Here is a 24,667-nt window from a genome sequence, read left to right on the forward strand (position 1 = left end):
CTTACTATGGATTGGAAAGCTTTCATATCAGTACATAGATCAGTACTCATTTTTTAAATAGCTAGATAGCATTCCATTGTACAATGTCCAGTTATATATTTGAACAGCTCTCTATTGATGGAGCATCGGAGAAGGCAATGGCAACCCACTCCAGTACTCTTGTCTGGAAAATCCCATGGACAGAGGAGCCTGGTAGGCTGCAGTCCATGCGGTTCTGAAGAGTCGGACTCGACTGAGCGACTTCACTTTCACTTTTCATTTTCATGCATTGGAGAAGGAAATGGAAACCCACTGCAGTGTTCTTGCCTGGAGATTCCCAGGGACGGGGGAGCCTGGTGGGCTGCCATCTATGGGGTCACACAAAGTCGGACACGACTGAAGCAACTTAGCAGCAGCAGCAGCAGCAGCTATCGATGGGCATAGGCTTGGCAATCTTTGCTAGCATAAAGGATGTAGCAATGGATAACCTTGTACTCATATCATTTCACACTTGTGTTGGTACACCTTTAGGATAAATTCCGGAAATGGAATCTTTAGGTCAAAGACTATGTACATATTTGTAATTTGGGGAGGTATTGCCAAGTTTCCTCTATGGAAGTTATAAAACGGATTTTTGCTACTCTGACACGTGGAAAACGCTACTTTGTATCTGTATTTGCTTTACAGTTAAGGGAGCTTGAATATTTTTTTCACGTGCCTGAGGGGTATTGCAGTTAATTGAAGGATAATTGCTTTACAATACTGTGTTGGTTTCTGCCATACATCAACATGAATCAGTCATAGGTATACATGATCTTTTCTTATTAGTTTATAAAGGTAGAGTCTGTTCTAGTAACAGACGGATGGGTGGTTATGTCCTGACCAATGACCTTGACGCCAGTATCAACACACTTGGTACCTGTCTATAGATTTATTAACCTAGGTTTGGGACCTTGGCTTCGCTACCTGCTACGTGACCTTGGGCGAGTTGCTTAACCTCTTTGGGCTTCACTGTCTTTAAGTATGGGACACGGTCTGGCTTATCAACATGGCGCAGAACCGTACCTTTAAACCCAGGGAGGGAGTCGGCTTGGACATATGAGTCGACAAAGTATTGGCCACGTTTCTCCGCGGAGAAATCTCGCTTAGGCACAGACGCCCGCACGTAGCAACCGAAACGGAGGAATCCCGGAGAAGCGCTAGAGAAAGTGGGATCTGACTCCTTAAAGCCCGAGGTCTCGCTTGAGAGAGAGACGCAAGCCCGGCTATGATCAAGAAATAAAGATCGAGAGACGCAAGCCCGGCTAAGATCAAGAAATAAAGATCGAGCAAAGGGGGAGCCACTTTCCTCGGTGAGATTCGCCCTCTGAGCCGCCCCTTCTGCTCCCAGGCGCCCTCCGGAATCAGGCCCAGCGCGGGTGCGGCACGGCCCGGCCCCGGGCCAGGGTGTGGGGAAGAAGGCGGCGGCGGAGGCGGCGGCAGGGAGGGTGGGCCCTGCGGTCACGTGAGCCCGGCCAGCTGTTAGCTGGGGGCGGCGGCCCGGAGCTTTGGGAGTCTGGGGAGGGGGAAGCGCCCGACGGCCGCCTCCGCCGCTGCAGCTGCAGCCCCCGACGTCGCCACAGTAATCGCCGCAGCCGCAGCACGCGCACGCTCGCCGGCCGCGGCATCGGCACCGCAGAGCAGAGCCCAGAGCCTGGAGCCAGCCGTCCCCCAGGTGAGCCGTGCAAGGCACCCCTGGGAGTGCAGGGCGTCTGCAGCCGCTTCCCCCGGCGGGTTTCACCCTGATCCGCCATCCCTGTCCCCCGTGTGCCTCTCCAGACCCGCGGGTGGCGCTACCTGGAGCAGACTCCCGCGGATGCTGGCTGGGGGTCTCTAGGGGATCACGAGACAGGGGGGCCTCAGTCCGGGGTTGGGGCTGGGGAGGGTGATTTGGGCTGCAGACTGCGGGGGCGCAGGAGAGGGATGCCCCACCCCAGGGCGCGAGCACTGCAGCCTGGTTGGAACCTGCCCCTGCCCTCCACACCGCAGCGTCATCCTCCCCCCCCCCGCCCCCGCCACTTCTTTTTAACTCTTCTCGCTTGCCCAGGCCGCTTTTCCTGTGTTTCCGTTGCCTGATATCCCAGTTGCCGGCCCGCTGGGGTGTGTACCCCGTGCCACCCCCGCCCTCGCGCCCCCCCCCCCCCCCGCTCCGGGGGATCCCGGCTCGCACTGGCGCATCACTGGTGGCGGAGCGAGCCTGGCACCTTCTGGGTAGGTAACGCACCTGCCGCGCCGGCGGGCTCGCGCGAACATGGCTGCCGGGCCGGCCCGCTGCCCTGGGCCCGGCTCTGCTCCGCTTACACCGGTCTGTGGTCTCCGAATCGTGACCAGAGGACTACCCTCCCGCTAAGGGCAAACGTGTCAGCTATTGCTGGAATCTACCCGGGCCGAAGAACTTGTCACAACACCCCACCCTACCTGCAAGCCACACCCAGCGAGGTTCTTGGGGACGGGGGATGTCTGGGCAAGTTAACGCGGTGGCTCTGGGGCACTTAGTGGTCAAAGGCACTCGTATTTCTGAGATGATTATCCACTTCAGCTTGCCTTTGCGCCCTCCGTTCGCTGGTCTGTCGGATCGCAGATTACTGGGCGACATATCTCCTGAGGTCTGAAACGAGTGGGAGGGACTCAAAGCGGGAGGGACGCTTGAACTTTAGAGAAATTGACGAGAACTAAGATTTAGGGGTTAAATTTGCCCATTAAACTCAGACGCATGTAGGGAAACAGTCATTTGCTGTGGCTCCACACCGTCTTGGTAGGGCTCTGTTAACTAATACTGTCTTTCCGGATTTGCTGTTTAATTCTCGCTTGCAAGTGTCTTGAATTATGTTTATGTCCAGCTCCCCGGTAGTGTATGTGTGTGAGTGTGTGTCCCGGTGCCTGCTGTGTTCCAAGCCTGATTAGAAGATGCATCCGTTGCAGAGGAAACCTCTATTAATTCAAAATGGCAGCATGAAAAATCAGGCCTGGCGGAATCAGCACAGACCACAGTTCACATCAGCTGCCCCCTGACTTAAGCTTTGGTGGGGGTGGGGAGAGGGTCTACCGGAAGGAGAGCTCTCCTGGGTATGGCTACAGCCAGCCCTAAAGGGTAGGACGTGATTCTTGGAGCAGGCTAGATTTTACAGTGCTGCAAGGTTCTGGGGAGGTTATGTGCGAAGTGTGGGAAGCTGTGATTTTCCTAATTTATCAAAAGCTGGTGCAAAGACCTGATTAAAACTGTGATTTTTATCTGGTTGCTAATAGCTGTTTGATAACTTCTGTATTGTTTTGTACCTACAAGTGGCTCTTAAAAGAGATGAATGTGTAGTATAAACATCATCTAGGAACAGTATGTGGAACAAATACCAGGTTCTTAGAGCAAGGTTTATTGGAAGTGCTGATTTGACATCATGACCAAGCACTCAGGCACCAGAGAATGATACATTCTTGAAAAGTGACTCATTTGAGATTTTAAAATAAAACAGCCTTTCTTTCCCATTTCACTGCTGTGCTGCCAGCCATCTTCTTTTGCAAGCAGGAGATGCATGAGGAGGCAAGTGTTTCAGGGATAATGGGATAGAGAGAGATTAGTGCAAAGGTCAGGAATGGCAAGCTGGAAGCAGCCTGAGAAAGGGCTGTGCTGTCAACCTTCTCTTCACAGCCGGTGAGGCTGAATCCAGCAGGGTGAATAGACTGCTCCCAAGGTCATATAGCTGGTTGGCAGCTGGCAGTGAGAACTGAAATCCAGGTGTCAAAACTCCCCGTTTTAGGATTCCACATGCCACCTTCCAAAGCCTATGAGAAAAGGGCAAACGTATCATTGTTAGAACGGCAAACACTGCATGAAACCAAACTTTAACATAAATTTTAAAATCTATAGGTATTTAAAGTAACTGCTCACACTTTAGTTTCCTAACATAAGTCCATTTAACTTCTTAAGCTGTGTCCACCTCTTGTTCCCATTTTCCAGGGACTAGACTGTTTCTGTATTTAAACACCAAAACCATGATTTTATGGTTTTTATATTTATGTCAAAATCTTTGAGGTGAGAAGTGCATTCTTTGCTTAAAAAATTAGTTGCTTATGTTGTATTTTTTTTTTTAAGAAGCCAATGTGGGGCATGTAATAGCTTTTGAATATATCTAACTTTAAATAATAAGTAAATAACAAACCAATTTTAAGATAAGTTTGAAGCAGCACTGAAGACAGCAGCTTTTTCTCTAATTTGAATTTGAGTCCTTGGAGTCATATACCAGTGACCCTAGTTCTACTAAAGCAGAACTGGAAATTGTGCATGGTATTTTTGCAGAGGTGTTGAGAGTATGGGAAATATTTCTTCTGGGCATACTGTACCTTCAACCCAGTGATCTGCAGAAGGAGAAGGTGGGTGGGCTGCATGCAACGGGGAGACTAATTTATAGTGGTGAAACAGATAGGAACTAAGTATGAATTGACAGGTTGAAGTGAAGACAAGTGCTAATGCCACATGTGTGTGCCTGCTCAGCCACTCAGTCGTGTCTCCTTGTGAGTTCATGGATAGTTGCCCACCAGACTTCTCTGTCCATGGGGTTTCCCAGGCAAGAATACTGGAGTGGGTTGCCATTTCCTTCTCCCGGGGATCTTCCTGACCCCTAGGGATCAAACCCCAGTCTCCTGCATTGGCAGGCAAATTCTTTACCACTGCACCACCTGGGAAGCCCGATGCCACATGTGCCATTAAAACAATAACTTGCATTAGAGCATGAATGTGAAGATTCATTCGTTGAAATTCTCCCTATATGTCAAAGACACTTACAATCACAAGTTTAAAAAATATGTAAACGCATGCAATCGGTGTTTGTTGGAGGACAATAAAAGATACAGGTAAGCCGAAGTTATTTTTAAAACACCACCCGTGATCACTTTATCCAGCAAGAATCGTCATTGTAAAAGGTTTGGGACGATTTTCATTGGAGTGAGAGTCTAAGTTTGTGCTGTTCAATTCAGTAGCCACTAGCCACAGGCCACATGTGGCTACTGATTACTTGAATTGTGATATATTACAACTGTGTGTTAGTCTGAATTGTGATGTATTGTAAATGTAAAATTTACACCAGATTTAAAACATTTATAGGAAAAGAAAATTTTTAAATATTCTATTAGTTATTTTTATTATTGTTGATTTATAGTATTATATTAGTTTTAGGTATACAACATAGTAATTCAATACATTTGTAGATTAGACTCCATTTTAAGTTATGAAATATTGGTTATGTTTCCTGTGTTATACAATATATCCTTGTAATTTATTTTTAATACATAGTAGTTTGTGCCTCTTGACCCCCATATCCCTATCTGGTCCCTCCTTCCTTCCCTCTCCCCACTGATAACCGTTAGCTTGTTTTCTATATCTGTGAGTCTCTTTCTGTTTTGTTATACTGATTTGTTTTATTTTTTAAATTTTCATGTAAGTGTAAACAAAATATCTGCCTTTCTCTAACTTATTTCACAAAGCAGATTACTCTCTAGGCTCATCCATATTGCTGCACATGGCAAGGACAAATACAGCTTATTGATGATTTCATGTTGATCGTGCGAGTTGGGTTCCAGACCCCTGCAATAAAGCAAGTATCAAAATAAAACAAGTGAATTTTTTGGTTTCCCAGGGCCTATAAAACTTGTTTATCATGTAGTCTAATAAGTGTACAATACCATTATGTCTAAAAAATGTATATGCCTTAATTAAAAATACTTGTTTGCTAAAAAATGCTGACATCATCTGAGCCTTCTGTGAGTTATTTTTATATTAAATCAAAGAGCACTGATCACAGATAACCATAACAAATATAATAATGAAAAACCTTGAAATATTGTGAGAATTACCAAAATGTGACACAGAAAGTGAGCAGATGCTGTTGGGAAAACAGTATCTATAGTCTTGATGCGCTCAGGATTGCCACAAATCTACAGTTTGTAAAAAACACAATTATCTGTGAAGTGCAGTAAAACAAAGTACAATTAAATGAGGTATGTCTGTATTTTGAATTAATATTTTGGATATATTTGATTTAAACAAAATACATTGTTAAAAGTAATTTCATCAGTTTCTCTTTACTTTTTTAAATGCGGCTCTTGGAAAACATAAAATTACATACATAAAATTACATATGTGATTCACCTGTCTTGCACTGTATTTCTTTTGGGCTGCGTTGGTCTAGGTCATTACCAGAAAGTGAAGTTTGGTTGAAGTGTATGATACTGTTCATAGAGTTGGATGTGGATAGTGAGAGCAGTTTGAACAGACACTGGAGGGGAGGAGATTGGATGAGTGGGAAGGACTCACATGATGTACATGTCAATCACACCCACCTGTCCTGTTCCCTCCAGAAACTTCCAACATCCTTAGGGCCTCCACCAGTGTGGAATGGTGATGAACTGAAACAGGTGGGTGACTAGAATGGGAGGAAGTTGGAGGTCTCCCAGCTTGAGCCTTTTCAGTAACAGTGAAAGAGCTTGAGATGGTTATCGTTCCCTTCTCCTTCTGTTCTTAACGATTATGTGTTTAACCTGGATCTCCCAGTGCTTAATCTACTCTCTAAAGTGAGCTAGGTGTTCTTGAAGGGTACCATGAGCATTGCCGATCATGGTCTTAAGTTGGGCTACTGCCCTTCTCTTGGTGTTTTACATGAGCGCCTCTTCTAGATGATATAGACCTTGAGAAAATCATTTTAGCTCCATTTTCCTCTTAGGTTGCACACAGTGCTTGTACATGCTTAGGGGGTCAAAGTACATGTTAGTAATTCATATCACTTCTTAAAAATCCTAGTTAAAATCATACAGTGATCACTGCTATATTTAAAATGGATAACCAACAAGGACCTATTGTATAGCACATGGAACTCTACTCAGTGTTATGTGTCAGCTGGATGGGAGGGGGTTTGGGAGAGAATGAATACATGTATATGTATGACTGAGTCCCTTTGCCATTTATCTGAAACTCTCACAGTTTGTTAATTGGCTATACCCTAAATATAAAATTAAAAAAAAATCATACAGTGATCAAAGGCTCATCTGAATATCTTTTTCTCCTCTCAAAGTAAAACCTTAGTGTATTTTAAAATTGCACTTAGCAGTGCTTAGTGACCTAAAATAATTAAATGAGATGTCTTAAAATATCCTTTCTTGAGCCCTGAAGTAGTCAGATTTTTTTAAATAATTAAAAATCCAATAAAGCAATACATGCATGCATGCCTAGTCACTTCAGTTGTGTCCGACTCTTTGCAATTCAGTGGACTGTAGCCTGCCGGGCTCCTCTGTCCATTGGATTCTCCAGCAAAAATACTGGAGTGGGTTGCCATGCCCTACTCCAGGGGATCTTCCTGACCCAGGCCCAGGGATCAAACCTGAGTCTCTTATGTCTCCTGCATTGGTAGGCAGGTTCTTTATCACTAGCACCACCTGGGAAGCCCAGTAAAGCAATATGAGCTTGCTATAAAGATATTTAAAATGCATAAGTGGATAAAAAGGGAAGTTTCTATCTCTATAGCCCATGCTTAGTCCCACTTGCAACGCTAAGGATTAATATTAATCCTTCTAGGTCCTTTTTTCTTCCTACTTCCCTCCTTTCCTCTCTCCCTTCCTTCTATCTATAGTATGTATTTATTTTTGCTTAAATGAGTTTTACACTCACATGTATATGTATTTACATACATACACTAATATGTTCATATATATGTATGTAGGTTCCTTTTTGGTAATAAAATGGGATAAATTTCCTGATGGTTTTTAACACAGCAAGTGGCTCTAGCATTAATGGGTACTTACAAAGTGGTTTTGTTTTTTGTTTTTTTTTTGGCCCTGCCAAGTGGCATGAGGAATCTTAGTTGGATCTTAGTTCCCAGACCAGGATCAAACCCATGGCCTCTGCATTGGGAGCTTGGAATCTTAACCACTGGATTGACAGAGAAATCGCTACAAAGTAGTTTTCAAATCCATTTTGCTAGACATAAAGTAACCCTGTGGTTTCATACTAGGAAGATTTAAATTTCTTCTGTAGGAAATGAATGTATACCTGATATGTTTTACAGGGACAGAGTGTATACCACTGTTTTAAGAGTGAATGGGAAGTTTATTTAAATCCCAGTTTACAGCGTTAACAAATACATATCAAATCATACTAGTGGGAAAAGATCAGAATAGACAATAGACTATATGGGTGAGGAAAACAGGTGGTGGGAAGAGGAAGGTCATCATTTGTAGCAACCTTGCCAAATTAGTGATCACGTTGGCAGCAATGTCAGAAATGAGAACAGAAGGAAATACAAGAAACTTAGATGTGACTTGTTCAACAGCTCCCAGTTTTTCCCACAGGGAATGCTTTTGGAAGCTAAACATATACCTATATATTTAAAAAACAGTCTTTTTCATTTATCTCCATAATCATTACATTCCCAGAACCCTGATCTTTAAGACCAAACCTTCCCTGAATGTTCCTCTATTCCAGATACTCTGCATTTAACATCTCATTTAATCCCCATAACAGTATGTGGTAGACATCATGGCTATGTTTTATAGATGAAGAACTTAGTGGTTGGATGAGCTGCACTTGGAATCTGGGTCTATCTGATTCTTTCTTATTAATAAAAAACCATAATGTATTCTCTTGGAGAAATTATTCCAACTGTACAGGTCTAATGTATACTATTCACATGATACAAGTCATTTATTTTCTTTGTATCATCATAACCTGCCATATATTGGAAAATATCTTCCTTATCAAGACTGAACTTGATCGGACTGTATTTTTCTAACTTGAATGAAAAAGAAATACTGCTTGTGCTGCTTATGTACTTTTTTCCCCATTAAAAAAAAAATCAGTTGTTTTATCTATGAGAAATAGTTGCCATTCAATTAATTCTTTCTCTTCCCCTCACTCTAAAATTCCTAAGAGCTCTTTCAAAAGTGATACTCATGCAGCCTGAATTTTCTATAAAATGGTTCCATATTTTATGGAACCAAATGTTCCATCACCTGAGTGATGAACAGATCACTGTGTATGGTAGAGTTGTTGAAGGTAGGCCTTGAATTCAAGTGTGTCCCAACATTGAATGGATACAGAATAAGTCATGAGTCATATATATTGTATCTTTAGCATTATTTTTAGATTATTTAAGATGATCAGGATTTTATTACCAGTGAGTGCATACAGGTGGTTTAGTCGCTAAGTTGTGTCTGACTCTTGCGAGCCCATGGACTGTAGCCAGCTAGGCGCCTCTGTCCATGGGATTTTCCAGGCAGCAGTACTGGAGTGGTTTGCCATTTCCCTCCCCAGCGGATCTTCCCAGCTCAGGGCTTGAACCCCGGTCTCTCGCACTGCAGGCCGATTCTTTACTGACTGAGCTACCGGAGAAGTCATACAGATGCATTTAAAACGTTATTAAATTCATAGCATATATTTCCCAACCAACTACAATCACTGTTATGTGGGGTGTCTATGAAATTTTTTTGATGTTTAAAAGTTGGGAAACCTATTAGAATATTTTGCATTATAGAGAAATTCTGGAGTGATTTGAAGAATAGTGATTTGACTATAGAAAACTGTTTCCTTAATGGCTGTCACCTGAGTCATTCATTAAGTTGCACATTTTGCTTTATTCATATTTCTCATTGTTAGCATATCTTGAAAATGAGGCAAAATCAGATGTGGCCAGAAGATAAAGTGAATTCATTTGCCATAACTGAGCTGTGGTGTTTGTCCTTACTCCCTGGGTCTCTGCCTTATTGAAAGGCCATATTTATTAACTGCAGCATATTGGGAAAATAAGTTATTTCTACTTCAACTGTTCCTTTTCTTTTTTTAAAGTATTTTCATTACAGTTCAGATTTTCATGTGGGAAATTTGAAAGTGCCTGAATATAGGTTAAGAAATTGTGATTTTACAGCCCAAGAATATTATTACACTTAAAAATTTTGTTGCATTTCATTACAGTCTTTTTGCATCAACTACCTATAATAATACACATAATTTGAATGATATTGCTTGTTCTTGTGTATTTATATATTTGCCAGTCTTTTATGATATGTCAAGATAGTAAGTTATTTATCGTGTTTGTTTTGTTTTTTTATTCTTGTGATCATCTAAATGGCTGTATTTGGGAGGTGATGCACCAGCGGTAGTCCATTAAACTATCAGGGGTTATGGTGAAGTTGCTGTTACCATCTAAATGGCTGTATTTGGGAGGTGATGCACCAGCAGTAGTCCATTAAATTATCAGGGGTTATGGTGAAGTTGAGTCAATGTTAATTACCTGGAATTTTGATTTCACAAATTTGAAATAGACACTCTTCATTTCCTCTTGCTAATCACCTAAATTGAAGTAATTTTGGAATGGAATAGCAAGTCAGTTTGTGATCATTTCACTCATGAAAGAAAAAGCATCCAAAGGATATTTCTTAGCAGGTCCTACTGATTTAGAAATATTCAGCTACCTGAAATAATATCTAGCTTTTTTTTTTTCTGGCTTAAATTCTTTCTATCCAGTGCAGAGAAGTCATGATCCTTACTAAAGGATTTACTTTGCATCTATGTTAAAATGAAGAATGCATTTTTTAAAAAGGCATTTTTAAAGATTTCAATGATTTTATTTCTTTAAAGTAGTGCAAAATCCCAAACATTTAAATAACAACTAACAAATCTTCCTGATTATCATGTAGAGTGATTAGTCTGATTTCCCAGTTTTTAAGTCAAAGACTGAGAAAACACAACCTCCTACATCTTTGTCATACTTCTCTCAAGTTAACCAGGAATGTGTTTCACCCACCTTGGTCTTTAAGGCAAAGAATATTGCTGCTGATGCTGTTGCTGATTTCAGTAACATTCAATTAATATTAAATGGTTTCCTTAATAAAACTGAGAAGCAAAATGGCAGACAGTTGTTGGCCCTTGAAGCTGGTTAACACCTTAAAGGGGCTTATTGTATTCTTTTCTTGTATGTATATATTGAAAGTTTCTACACTCAAAAAAAAAAAAAAAAAACCCACCAAGAAAATAAAGCAAAACAGAAAAAATGAATCATACTTTTGAGAAGCAAAGAGGTTTAATAACCTATAAGAATAGATATTCCACACCAGTCTGAACTGATGCATCAGAATCATCTGGGCATTTGTTAAAAATATACTCTCTGAATTCAGCCCAGATCCACTGAATCAGAATCTCCAAGGAGAGGGTATCCAGGAGTCTGCTCCTCAGACCATTTCCATGTGTGGTCCAATATGAATCCTGTTGATTGAACCACAGCTTGGGAGCACCATGTCAGAATCAGATTTTCTTGTTTTTTTTTTTTTTTTTCTCTCATTTTTTTCTCTCCCTTCATTTGCTCAACAAACATTTGTCGAGGTCTTACCACGTGCCAGCCTGTGTGCTAGGTTCCTGGGGAAGTAAGGAATTATGTAAGTGTCCTTGCCCTCATGGGCCTCATAGTCTAAAGAATACAGCAAGATAGAGGAAAACGGGCTCTCCTCTTCTCCCAGTGCACCAATATACCGAGGCAAACTGAAATCCCTCCCCATCCTCCCTACCTGCAGTTATCCTTACTCAAAGAGATATCTGAGCCCCTGGATAACTTACAAGTTGATAAGTCCAGCGCATGGACAGAGGAGCCTGGCAGGCTATAGTCCATGGGGTTGCAAAGAATTGGTCACAGCTGAGTAGACACATACAGTGCTATTTCACATCTTGTCATGTGCTTTACGTTTTAAGTAAAGAGAATAGCATGGGTTTTTTGTTTTCTTTTTTTCCTTGCTGCACCTCTTGTAGGATCCTAGTTCCCTGACTAAGCATTTGAACCCAGGGCCCTTGGCATTAAAATCACACTCCTAACCACTGGAACACTGGGGAATGTCCCCTGTCATAAAATTTTTGTACAGATTGTGTAAGTCTGGATCTAAATAAGTCTCACTCATTGCAATTGGCTGGTACATCTCTTAAGTAACTTTGTCTCTTCATCTTTTTTTTTTTCTTGCAGTTTTTGTTGAAGAAATCAGATTTGTCCTATAGAGTTTCTCGTAGTCTGGATTTTGCTGATTTCATGTCCATGGTTGTCCTTTGTATTCTCTGTAAACTGATGCTTCAATCTGGAGGCTCCATCACTCCAGTCTGATCCTCTAAGCACATTTTAGTTACACATTGGAATGTGACTGTGTCTGATGAGCTGGCTGCAAACTTTTAGTGAGAAGATGAGGGAACATAGTAGGGATTGTTGGAAAAGTGGTAAACTCATGACGAGTAACTAGAGGAAGGGAGGAAAAGGAACATTTATTGAGCATCCACTATATACAACCACAGGACTGGGTACTTTCCATTTGATCTCAGGTGTATATGAGTGCTATGTTTATATGACATATGTGAAAATATGTCTTATTTTCACATGGGGAAACTCTGGTTCAGAGAGAGTTCATTTACATGCCTGTTTCCCATGGTTCGAAGGTGGAGTCAGGACACGAACAAGGGTCTCTGTCAGTAAAGTGTGTCCTTCTCTTGCCACTGTGCATATGGGGCTACAAGGCCAAGTAGGTGGTGTAAATGAGCACAGTTGACCTGACAATGAGAAAAGAAAGAACAAAAAAGAGCAATAGCACACGGGGGACCATTGGTGACACTTCCATTGGCCTCAGTGTCAGGGGGTGGAGAGGACTGTGGCAGGAACCCCTTCCCAGCTCCAATCTTGCTGACGTGCAAGCAAGAATGGACCCAGTGTTGCCAGATCTTTTGAGCTTTCAGGAGATGCTAAATATCTGAATTTCTGTGGAAAATCTCTAGATTTACCAATGGTAGCTGCTAATTCAGGTTAAAGACATACAAACTCACTGTATAGGCCAATGCTCTGAAAGAAAGTGCAAGTGACAGTTTTAGTAGCTCAGTAGTGTCCAACTCTGCGACCCCATGGACTGTAACCCACCAGGCTCCTCTGTCCATAGAATTCTCCAGGTAAGAATACTGGAGTGGGTTGCCATTTCCTTCTCCAGGGGATCTTCTCAACCCAGGGATCAAAACTGGGTCTCCTGCATTGCAAGCAGATTCTTTACTGTTTGGGCCACCAAGGAAGCCACCAGTTTAGGCCAGTGCTGTGGACCAAACCAAATGAATGCACAACCTGCCACCCTTAAACCATCTCCTGCTGCTCAGAAATATGACAGTGAATAAGTGGCATTGAACTCTATAGGAATCAGCTGTCAGAGGTAGGTGTTGCCCTTGGACTTAGGGAAAGGGAATAGTGACCAGCTCTTAAAAGACATTAAGTGACAGTGGAGCACATCTTCAAAAGGTAAAAGAGCACTAGACACCGTAAGGAGAAAGCCAAGTTTCTAAAGTCTGGTTTGTTCAGATCAGATCTTGACAAAGGAACAGCCTTTTCTCACCCTCACGGTGACGTGTCCTTGCTGCGTCCCAGATGGCGTTCTGAGCGCTTTCTGTTTCAGCTCATTTGAACCTCACCTGACCCTGTTGTTATCCCTGTTACAGAATATCCCTGTGACACGGGGTTGAGATTTGAACTCAGATTGCTTCCCAAATCTGCTTACTCAATACCCTATGTGGTCTCTCTTCCATTAGATAATTCCTCATTAAAGACATTGAATATTAGAAGCTGGAAGTCACTGGCTGTCTAGTCCTAAAGCTTTGTGCTCTGCTGTCTTGAATTTTCAGTAAGACACTTAATAGCATCTTTTTTATTTATCAGGCAGAACTTGATGAGTCTGATGTATGTACCTTTCATCAACTGGCGTTTTCATCTCAATTCAGTTGGATAATTCCTTTTCCAAACACTTTATTTATTCTTTACTGTCTCAACAGCAGATAAAAGATAGGAAAGGAAATTTATAAGTGAGTATCATTTGTCCTGTTTTCAATTCAGCAGGAATGTCAATGATTTAAAAAATGAATTTATCAATAAATAATATAATATAGAATACATTCTTCTTTGCTTTTCTGAAAGAAGGTAATTAATGTACATGGACTTTAAACTTACCCAATCTGCTCAGTAAAGCTGGGAGCTTGGAAAGTAAGGACATTCGGGTTTCATTTCTTTGTGCAAGTAAAGATCCTTTGTCACAGTTATTTGCAAGACAGCTAATAAACCTAGAGCTTATACAGACAGTCATTTTCTTCCTCTCAGGCAATTCAGGGCTTTCTTATTACTGGGTACGGTGACCGATGAGGGCCACTGTAGCTTTTTTGATATAAAAGGGGCAGGGCAGTTTGGCATTCAGACGAAGAAAACCCCTCCTTGGCTTGGAGCATTCATGCCCTTTAATAACTACTCACTGAACTTGAGGACAAAGACCTCCTTCCCCATGCAGCTACCTCCTTCCTTGTCTAGACATTCTGTAAGCGGTCTCCTAGTTACAGAGGTGCAGCACTCCAGCCCCCTAAGCCTGTACCCAGCCTCCTGTCACCAGTCAGAGGGGGGATGTTGGGCGACACAGCTCTGATGCTGTGAGCTCAGGGACTCTGCAGTTGTAATTCCTAAGAGGAAGTCGTGAATCCTGAAAAGATTTTGATGGTTGGAAACTGATCTTAGAAATACTTTACCACAACTGATAGCACCGTATTTAAAGCTGCCCAGGCCACTACTGTAGCCTTGAGCCACCTGTGGATATTTGACTTTTAAAAAATGTTTAATATGGTAAAAAGTACACAGAAGATTTACTATCTTAACCATTTTAAGCGTACAGTTTAGTTGTGTTAAGAATATTTGTATTGTTGTGCAACCAATCCCCAGAAGTTTTTCACCCTGCACAACTGACTCCGTGTACCCATTAAACAAATGTCCATCCTCCTCCCTCTCCTGCCCCTCCCTGATCCAGCTCCTGGTAACCACCATTCTAATTCTGCCTCTATGAATTTTACTACTCTAGGTAACTGATAAGTGAATTACAGTATTTGCATTTTTGTGACTGGCTTATTCTATTTGGAATAAAGTACAGATAAACTCACTTTGAAATATTCTTAACAAAACTTCCTAGGAAATGCCTGTCAGTTTAATTGTCTACAAGGGTTAAATTAGAGTGTTTCATTAATTGGAGCTGTTAGTTTTCCTGGCAAGAATCCCAGTTGGTATTTACCACAAAGAAGCCTATTCAGTAGACCTGCCCTCTAAGCTTGTTGCTTTTAAAGATTTTTGCTTGAAACCCATAGTAAAGGAAATGTTGTATTGTAGGCCAGTGCATACACTTCTGTGTGTATGTTTGAACTTAAAGTTTCTTGTGCCAGCGCTTACCCTTCCTATGTGAGATGCACATACTCTTTTCTAAAAAATGTTGATCTTGTCCACTAGGTTGATTCCATAACCCATGAAATGACTACAACATGCAGTTCAGGAAACACCGCTTCAGACATTCCTGAGTTCAGTTTTAGGCCTGTAGTATAATCCTGTACCCCCATCCCCACTTCTGGATCCTCATGACTCAGAGATTGCTTCAGAATTGTGCCTCAAAGCGAGCAAGTTAAGAAAAAAAGCCATCAGTCATCTCTTTTATTTCTTGAGTAAGCTTTGTTCATTGATTCTGATGCTGGTTTAAGTAGAGTGTAGTTATAGAAAACCCATTATTGAATAGCTATTCTGTTTTCTAAAGCTGATTATAAATGATGAAAAAAAAAACTATGCAATAGATTTCTGCATTAGCATGTATGATTGGGAGTTAATTAAATTTTATTTTATTTTTCTTCAGAGAGGAGATTATGATATCTCATAATGCTGGATAAGATAGAGGGAAAGGAGAAAAATTGTAAAGTCAGTCTTTTGTGTCATACATGAATGATTTAGCAGTTTATAAAAATACTGTAAACAGAGACTTCAAAATGCATATTTTATACAGTATATAGATGAGTTAACATCTCAGATTTTTTTAGTGTATTATCTGGTATGTTATCCAATATTATGACAGATAATGGGAACAAAATTGAGATCCCTTGAATCAGTTTTGAAAGAATTTCATCTCAGGGTCAGCAGAAAATTGACTTTCTAATTGGCTAGTTTTTCTTTTCCTGTTTAAGGAGGCAACTGTAGGAGGCCTGCCCGCTATTTGTATAAAAAATAGTAATGCAAATTTGTGTACTCCTTGAGTAATTCTGAATTGGGCAGACTGTAAAGGAAAAAAAAAAAAAAAAACCAGAGAATAACTATAATACTGAATAAATAATTTGTCCTAGCTATAACTCAAATAAGAATTTGCCAGTTTTGAAATTTCTTGTTTTTGGCCTTGCTACACAGCTTAAGGATCTTAGTTCCCCTACTGGGGTTGGTACCTCTGCCCCTTGCATTGGAAGCACAGTGTCTTAACTACTAGACTGCTGGGGAAGTCCCCAGTTTTGAAATGTGTAGATGTTGGGACACAGAAATAGAGCCAAATTTTTTATTTGAAATTAAATTCCTAAATTGGCAATACTCCCAGGTTTAATTTTTTAAAATCTTTTTTGTGTGATTAAATAAATATAAGTACTTACAGGAAAATCAAAACAAAAGAAAATAAAGCATTTAGTGGTCAGGCTACTACTTCTAGTTTTTTTCTATGCGTATTTTCACATAGTTAAGATAATTTACTTTGGATTCCCTCTCCACTTCCCCACACCATTTCTCCATTCAATTAAAAATGCTTCACAAACATTTTAATGGTTTTATGGTGTTCCACCATGTAGACGAAGCATAAAATTTTAGCCACTTCTCTGATGCTGAACAGTTAAGTTTGGGCCAGTTTTTCACCTGTATAAATACTGATGTAATGCACTCTTTTGTGCATAAATCGTATCCATATTCCTGATCATTTCCTTGGAGTGTGTGTGTGTGTATGTTAGTTGCTCAATCATGCCGACTGTTTGTGACCCCATGGACTGTAGCCCTCCTGGCTCCTCTACCCGTGGAATTCTCCAAGCAAGAATACTGGAGTGGGTTGCCAATTCCTTCTCCAGGGGATCTTCCCGACCAAGGGATCGAACCCAGATTTCCTGCATTGGCAGGCAAATTCTTTACTGTCTGAGCCACCTGGGAAGCCCTTCCTTAGAGCAGACACTTAGCAATGGAATTACCTTCCATCTGCTGTGCTGCCTCCTCCCTAATGTAGCAACTTCTTTGCAAAGTTGTCTGTGCGCTGGTTCCATTTCCTTCCTAAAACCAGGTTTAGAACCCTTCAGTGGCTTTAGTGTTTATTATGGGATAGACCCTAAAATCCCTGCCACCTCCTTCAAGACCCAACAGGAACCAGCCTGACTACCTGCCTCTCAGCCTCTTTCCCATTCTCTCTGGCCTCAGCCGCACTGACTTTTCGGTGTATTGACTCCTTTCCCTTCTCTAGCCGCAGGGCCTTGAAATCTGCATATCCTTCTGAAACAGTCTCCCTCCCCCAGCCATCTGTCTTTGGAGGACTAGGAAGTGAAATATCTGTTTAGAGGAAGTAGTTAGAAGTTTGAAGAGAAGTGAAGGTATCAAAAGTTCATTTAGGAGGTAAAGAGACAAGCTGACCAGCATTGAGGGCTACTTTCTTGGTATATTCAGAATTAGGAATGTGAGATTCACATCAAGGAAAGCGGAACTGTCCTCCAGGGCCGTGATCACCTTTAGTCTCTGGAAGAAGGAGCTTGCTTATAAACTCAGTTCACATGGTGAGTTCAGTAGCCTCTTCCTAAAGTTTATTTTCCTTGGTCTTTTGAAAGTATCATGCCTCTTCTTTGCTAATTCAGTATAAGTGGGTGATGGCCCTTTTGTCATTAAAATAAGTGTCATCGTGCTAAGTCGATTCAGTTGTGTCCCCCCAGCCTTCTCTGTCCATGGACTTCTCCAGGCAAGAATACTGGAGTGGGTAGCCATTTCCTCCTCCAGGAGATCTTCCCACAAAGATAATTGAAACTACATCTCTTCTGTCCCCTGTATTGACAAGAGGTTTCTTTCCCTCTAGGGCTACCTGGGAAGCCCTGGAACAAATGAATGATTTCACAAAGAAGTGCTTCTGGAAACCGCAATGTGAAAATCTTAATTTCTGGGTTTATTGGAAAGTCGTAATGCTGCTGTGTCCAATAGAATTTCTACCTCTCATGTATGGCTATTTAAATTTAACTAAAGTTTGTAATAAAAATTGAAATTTAATTCCTTAATTATAGTAACTACATGCCAATTGTCATTTGAGGCTGGTGGCCGCCATATTAGACAGTAGAGATAAAACATTTTTGTCATTGCAGAAAATTCTTTTGGACAGCACTGATCTAGAGAATAGACAAGGATCTACTAAGTTATCTCCGAGGCTAGTCGTTGTGTAGAATGGTCATCTAGGAAAAGCAAATGGACCATTTGCCTTGGCTAGTTTGCTGTAGGCTGTAATACACAGTTTGTTGATTCATTTAGCATTAAAAAAAATAGACATAAAAATTCTGTTCCTTCTGGCATTCCCAATCATTCCCAAAATTCAGCAGAAAAGCCAGCTTCCCTGTGCTTCTGCCTATATAATGGTCACGGTCGGGTGATTCAGATGACTTGTTGACCAAGCAGATGTCCAGGCTGAAGAATAAGTGCTCGTCAGAAAAGCCGTCTGTGTTGCTTGTTTTCTGCAGATACATCTGTAAATTCAAGACCAGTGGATTTTTACCATTTTTAAGGATCAAGTAAAATAAGGTTCTGTTCCTAGTTGTGATCGATGCCAGTACTTTTGACATGGCCCAACAGTTTGGAAGGAGGGGAATTCCTGTTGCCTATGTGAACCATACAAACACAAGGAAATGTGTCCTTTCTGCGTGTTGTCTTCTTCTGTGTCTGTTTCGCTTTATTTGGCTTAGCCTGCAATTCCTCTCACCTCCTAATTTTAGGAGTCCTCTATAAAGGCATCGTATTACAATTATTGTAGGTCTTTCTTATACACAGAGTCTTGGTTGATCTGTCTGTCCCCTTCAAATGTGAAGATAATGTGGTTTTGTGAAAATGGGAAAGATTAAGAGGAGAAAGAACTGGAGACTCGTTATCTTCTCACCTTTTCTTTCGCTTTAAAGGACTGGAGGCTGTTTCCCTGAGCTAAAAGGAATTTCGGGGCTTCCCTGGTGGCGCTGTGATAAAGAGTCTGCCTGCCAAAGAAGGGAGGTGCAGGAGACGTTGGTTTGATCACTGGGTCAGGAAGATCCCCTGTAGTAGGAAATGGCAGCCCACTCCTGTATCTTGCCTGGAAAATTCTATGGACAGAGGAGCTGGGCGGGCTACAGTCCAGGCGGTTGCAAAGAGCTGGACACAACTGAGCATGTATGCAGCAGGAAATGATTTTCAGACTTACAGACTCCCCTGCTTCTCTGTGCCCTGGAGAGGGACCTGCCAGAAACACCGCTGGGAGGAGCTCTGACAGTCTGGGGTGTGCATGTGCAGACTAACCTGGAGTAGTTTGGGTACAGATGTAGCAACATTGTCCTTCACCAAGATGTTTCTAAACACAGAAGGTTGTTGACTCTGTGACTTGTGAGCTGCTCTAGTTGTGAGTGAGGGTTGACTTGGTTTTAATTGACTTGTTCAATGGAAATTTTTGAAACACTGCTATATTTGAACAGTCAGAACCCAGGTAGCCTCCATAGTTTTCAGAATATTTTCTCAAGCATCATTTCATTTGATATTCATGATAAATCTGTGGGCTGGAGCAAAACATTTGTGGAAAAAAACTTAGGCTCAGAAAGGTAAGGTAACTTGCTCAAGGTCACGCAGCTAGTAGGTGGCGTTGGCAGGGCTGAGATTTGAATCCTGGTTGCTTTTCTGAGAATATTGCTTTACTTCACATTTTATCTTAGGTTCATAAAATAAAACACATTTAAGTTGGGTAATTCATAGCACAGATATGATAGTTGGCTCAATAATAATGTTTGTTGAGTGTCTATAATTCAGAGAATTGGGGAATGAGCTACTGTAATTGGGTGGCATAGGTTCTGCCCTCAGGGAGCTTTATTTGAAACATCTGAAGCAGTACATTTATAGATAACAGAGGCATGTTATCCTCAGACAGACTAGATGCATCAGTGTTTATGGATGCTGAGAAAATGACAGAGTTCTTCATAGAAGGCTTTTTGAAAGAGAGAGAGTTTTTGAATCAGATCCTGAAGGACATGTGCGAGGCTAAGGGAGGGGGACTTCAGTGGGTGCAGAAGCATGGTGGTGAGAAAGAGCTGTAGAGAGTCAACTGCAGTTTGGTGGAGCATTAAGGAAGGACTGAACACTTGTTCATTATTTATTGAACATCTACCCTGCAGAAGGCGGGGCTTCCCTGGTGACTCAGTGGTAAAGAATCCACCTGCCAACGCAAGAAATGAGGATTCAGTCCTTGGGTCTGGAAGATCCCCTGGAGAAGGGAATGGCTACCCATTCTGGTATTCTTGCCTGGGAAATCCTACGGACAGAGGAACCTGGCGGGCTACAGTCCCTGGGGTCACAAAAGTGTCATACAGGACGTAGCAACTAAACAACAACAGTAACCCTGCAGAAGACACTGTGTAGTGCTGGGTTTACAGAGATGTGCAAAAGAGACATGGTCCCTGCCTTCATATATTTAAACTTTGGTGGAGGGAAGAAAGACTAATTACTGACCGTTGGTAATAAAATAATCACAGGGCTGTTTTAGATTGTGATCGTATAGTACAATTGACTGATCAGGGAAAGGAGTACTGTGCAAAGGCTGTGGAGTATTGAGAAACTAGAAGAAGGCCTCTGTCCTGGAGTTGAGAGACTGAAGGGGTGAATTATGGTATGAGATGAGGCTGGGAGATGACATGGGCTTGATCTGCTTTGGGTCTTTATTCTAAGAACCGTGGGAACAATATGAAGGATTTTAAGCAGGAATGACATGATCAAACCTTCCTTTTATTTTATTATCTTAGTTCCCAGATCAAGGACTGAACCTGTGCCCCCTGTGATGTCAGTGTCCAGTCCCAACCAGTGGACCACGAGGGGAGTCCCCAAGTCTTTCTTTTAAAAAGGTCACTTTGGGTGCAATGTGAGGAATGTTTTGGAGAGAGACTAATAGCTGATATAGCTATTATATATATATCTCCAGGCTTACAGATGATGGTGGTTTGGTGCAGGGTAGGAGCAGTACAAGTGGGAAAAATTGGATAGTTTCCGTAGAGATTTCAGTTCAGTCCAGTTCAGTCACTCAGTCGTGTCCGACTCTGCGACCCCACGAATCGCAGCATGCCAGGCCTCCCTGTCCATCACACCAACTCCCAGAGTTCATTCAAACTCATGTCCATTGAGTCAGTGATGCCATCCAGCCATCTCATCCTTGGTCGTCCCCTTCTCCTCCTGCCCCCAATCCCTCCCAGCATCAGAGTCTTTTCCAATGAGTCAAATCTTCGCACGAGGTGGCCAAAGTATTGGAGTTTCTGCTTTAGCATTAGTCCTTCCAATGAATACCCAGGACTGATCTCCTTTAGAATGGACTGGCTGGATCTCCTTGCAGTCCAAGGGACTCTCAAGAGTCTTCTCCAACACCACAGTTTAAAAGCATCAATTCTTTGGCGCTCAGCTTTCTTCACAGTCCAACTCTCACATCCATACATGACTACTGGAAAAACCATAGCCTTGACTAGACGGACCTTAGTTGGCAAAGTAATATCTCTGCCTTTGAATATGCTGTCTAGGTTGGTCATTACTTTCCTTCCAAGGAGTAAGCGTCTTTTAATTTCATGGCTACAACGTAGAGATTTAGGAGATTGAATTTACAGAACTTGGTGATATATTAGGTAATGGAGAAGCACATGGTAAGGATAGATTCTGATGCAATGAGTTGGATGATGGAGCTGGCCACTGAGACAGGGAACCTTAAGAAGGGACCCAGTTTGGGGAAGGTGATGAAATCAGCTTTGGATATCAGTTAGGCTGGGTGTGTGGGTCAAGAACTCAAGGAAAGAACTGAGCTGGAATTATGTGTAGGTCATTGGCTTGTAAATGACATGGGAAGCTCTGGGCATGGATGAGTTTTCCCAGAAAGAGCATTAAATGAGGAAGGAACGACCAAGCTGTGAAGATATTTAGTAGCCAGGTGGAAGAGAACTAGCTAGCCCAGGAGCAGCTGGAGAGGTGAGAAGAAAGCCTAGAGATGATTGTGTGTGATGTCATTGAGGTAGAGTAAAAATAGATAAAAAGAGAGAGGTATCTTTAAGTTTATTTCGAGACCCATTTCCCCATCAGCACTCCAAAATCTATCACAGGGTAGCTGTGGGCCTCTAGATCAAGAGGCACTTCCGTAGTGCACTGTTTTAAGGTACAGTTATTTATTTTTCTATTGCTGTGACAGATTGCAGTGGGTATGTGTTTTCTGCCTGGAACAATAACCTCCTTTCCTTTCTCCTACGTCATTGCGCTTTTGGCTGTCACTGTGTTCTGTTGCAAATCTGAGCTCATTTAATCCCACAGAGTACTAAGAGTATCTGGTCTCAGTGGCTGTGTAATTCTACTCCAGACACCCCAGCTTCATTTGCCAGCTGGGATCTCCAAAGGAGCTCGCTGCACACAGTTCAACACTCAAACTTAGTTAGCTGGTGAAATATGTCTGAAGAGCTCACTGGTGGAATATTCCACGTTAGGCCTGCTTCCATTCTCTCTCTGGCATCTCTCTCTTTTCAGGATGGCTGTAGCTCCTCCAAGTTACTGCTTTGTGGCCTTCCCGCCACGTGCAAAGGACGGTCTGGTGGTATTTGGGAAAAATTCAGCTCGGCCCAGGGATGAAGTCCAAGAGGTTGTGTATTTCTCAGCTGCTGATCATGAACCTGAGAGCAAGGTTGAGGTAAGTCACGTGTCACTGGCTGTCCATTAACATGTATTTTCTTTCTCTGGCTTTGCCCAGCACCTTGACTTGTTAATGTGGAAACCCATTTACCCACAGAACTCTCTTGTGGGTTCTGTTGATTCCTCTTTCCATTCTTGTTTGTTTGTAGCCTTAAAAACCTGGGTCCAAAGAGAATTCATTGCTATGGCACATGTTTTATAATGAAGTAAACTATTTACCCACTCCAAAGTCAAATCTGTGAAACAAAATATATTCAGAGAAGTCTAGCTTCTACCTTTGTATCATTTCTCTATTTCCCTTTTCTTCTATAGGTAATAATGTTTTGGAAGTTTGGGGATTATCCTTCCGTTTAAAAATTTGCATGTATATGTCACAAACACACTCACATATATATATGCATATCTGTCCCAGTTCCTTTCTTCCTTCCTTAGATGAATGGTAGCATGCTATATATACTTTTTTCCACTTTGAATTTTTCAACTGAAACTGTTTTGCAAGTCATTCCATCTGGAGTGACCATCTTCATTCCTCATTTAGAACTGTGTAGTGTTTCATTCTATGAATGTAATCATAGTTTAATCAGTCTCATATTGATAGACACTTGGATTGTTTTACATTCTTTTGCTATTACAAATAGTGCTGGTGTTCATAATAGCCTTCTACACCTGTCACAGTGTCTGGTCTTGGTTTATATATTTTTATCATGTTAAAAAATTATCCATCAATTCTTATTTTGAGTGCTTAAGAACCTGTTCAGTCAATATTTGGGGGGATAGGTGCCTAGAAATGGGATTTCTGAGTCACAGGGTATAAGCATGTGGTTTTGTTACGCCTGCTTGCTCAGTCATGTCCAGCACTTTGTGACCCCATGGTGTGTAGCCCATGAGGCTTCTCTGTCCATGGGATTATCCCAGCAAGAATGCTGGAGTGGGTTGCCATTTCCTCCTCCAGAGGATCTTTCCGACCCAGGGGTTGAACTCATGTCTACTGAGTCTCCTGCATTGGCAGGAGGATTCTTTACCACTGAGTCACCTGGGAAGCCCATGTGATTTTGTTATATATTGTTAAATTTCTTTCTATAGGTGGTGTGCCATTTTACATTCCCACCAGCAATGTAAGACAATGCCAGTTTGTCCATATTCCCAGAGTGTGCTGTCAAACTTTCACGATGGCTATTTTTTAAAATTAATTTATTTATTTTAATTGGAGGCTAATTACTTTACGATATTGTGGTGGCTTTTGCCATACATTGACCGAATCAGCCACGGGTGTACCTGTGTCCCCCATCCTGAACTCTGCTCCCACCTCCCTCCCCATCCCACCCCTCTGGTTTTCCCAGTGCACTGGCTTTGAATGTCCTGTTTCATGCATCGAACTTGGACTGGTGATCTGTTTCACATATGGTAATACACATGTTTCAATGCTATTCTCTCAAATCATCATGAGGGCTATTTTATGTTAATTTTACATTCTACTTTCCAAACTAAATTCTTTTATTTATTGTGTCAGCTTTTATTATTGATTCGCTTTGATTTTCCAGCTATGTTATTATAAAACCTGCAAATATGGATAATTTAATTGTCCTTACATCTCTTCTTTTCTCGTCTGTTTGGCTTATGGCTTGGATTCAGTATTAATAACAATGGAGAAAGTGGGTATCTTTGCCTTGTTCCTGACCTAAGTGGGGCAGCCTCTAGTGCTTCCATATTAAGTAAGATGCTGGCTTTGGAATGGAGATTCATATCATTTTGTCATGTTAGAAAGTGTACATCAGTTCATACTTTGAATGCTTTTAAAAAACCCTGAGAAACAGGTGTTACATTTTGTTAAAGATCAGGAGATAATCAGGAGCTAATCCCCTATTTGTTTGTTTTTTTACTTTCTATTTAATGAT

General features: G+C 41.7%; 1 protein-coding gene across 1 annotated transcript in view; it reads left to right on the forward strand.

Moving 5' to 3' along the window:
- The first annotated feature begins 1,558 nt into the window (after positions 1 to 1,558).
- The window catches only part of SCRN1 (secernin 1), a 61,092-nt gene continuing 37,983 nt past the window's right edge, over positions 1,559 to 24,667 (forward strand). The window contains exons 1-2 of the mRNA XM_068973153.1: positions 1,559 to 1,693; positions 22,611 to 22,770. Coding sequence (XP_068829254.1) covers positions 22,612 to 22,770 — 159 coding nt within the window. The 5' untranslated portion in view covers positions 1,559 to 1,693; position 22,611. The remainder of the gene's footprint in view (positions 1,694 to 22,610; positions 22,771 to 24,667) is intronic.

This window comes from Capricornis sumatraensis, chromosome 5, assembly GCF_032405125.1.
Source record: "Capricornis sumatraensis isolate serow.1 chromosome 5, serow.2, whole genome shotgun sequence".
Lineage (NCBI taxonomy): Eukaryota > Metazoa > Chordata > Mammalia > Artiodactyla > Bovidae > Capricornis > Capricornis sumatraensis.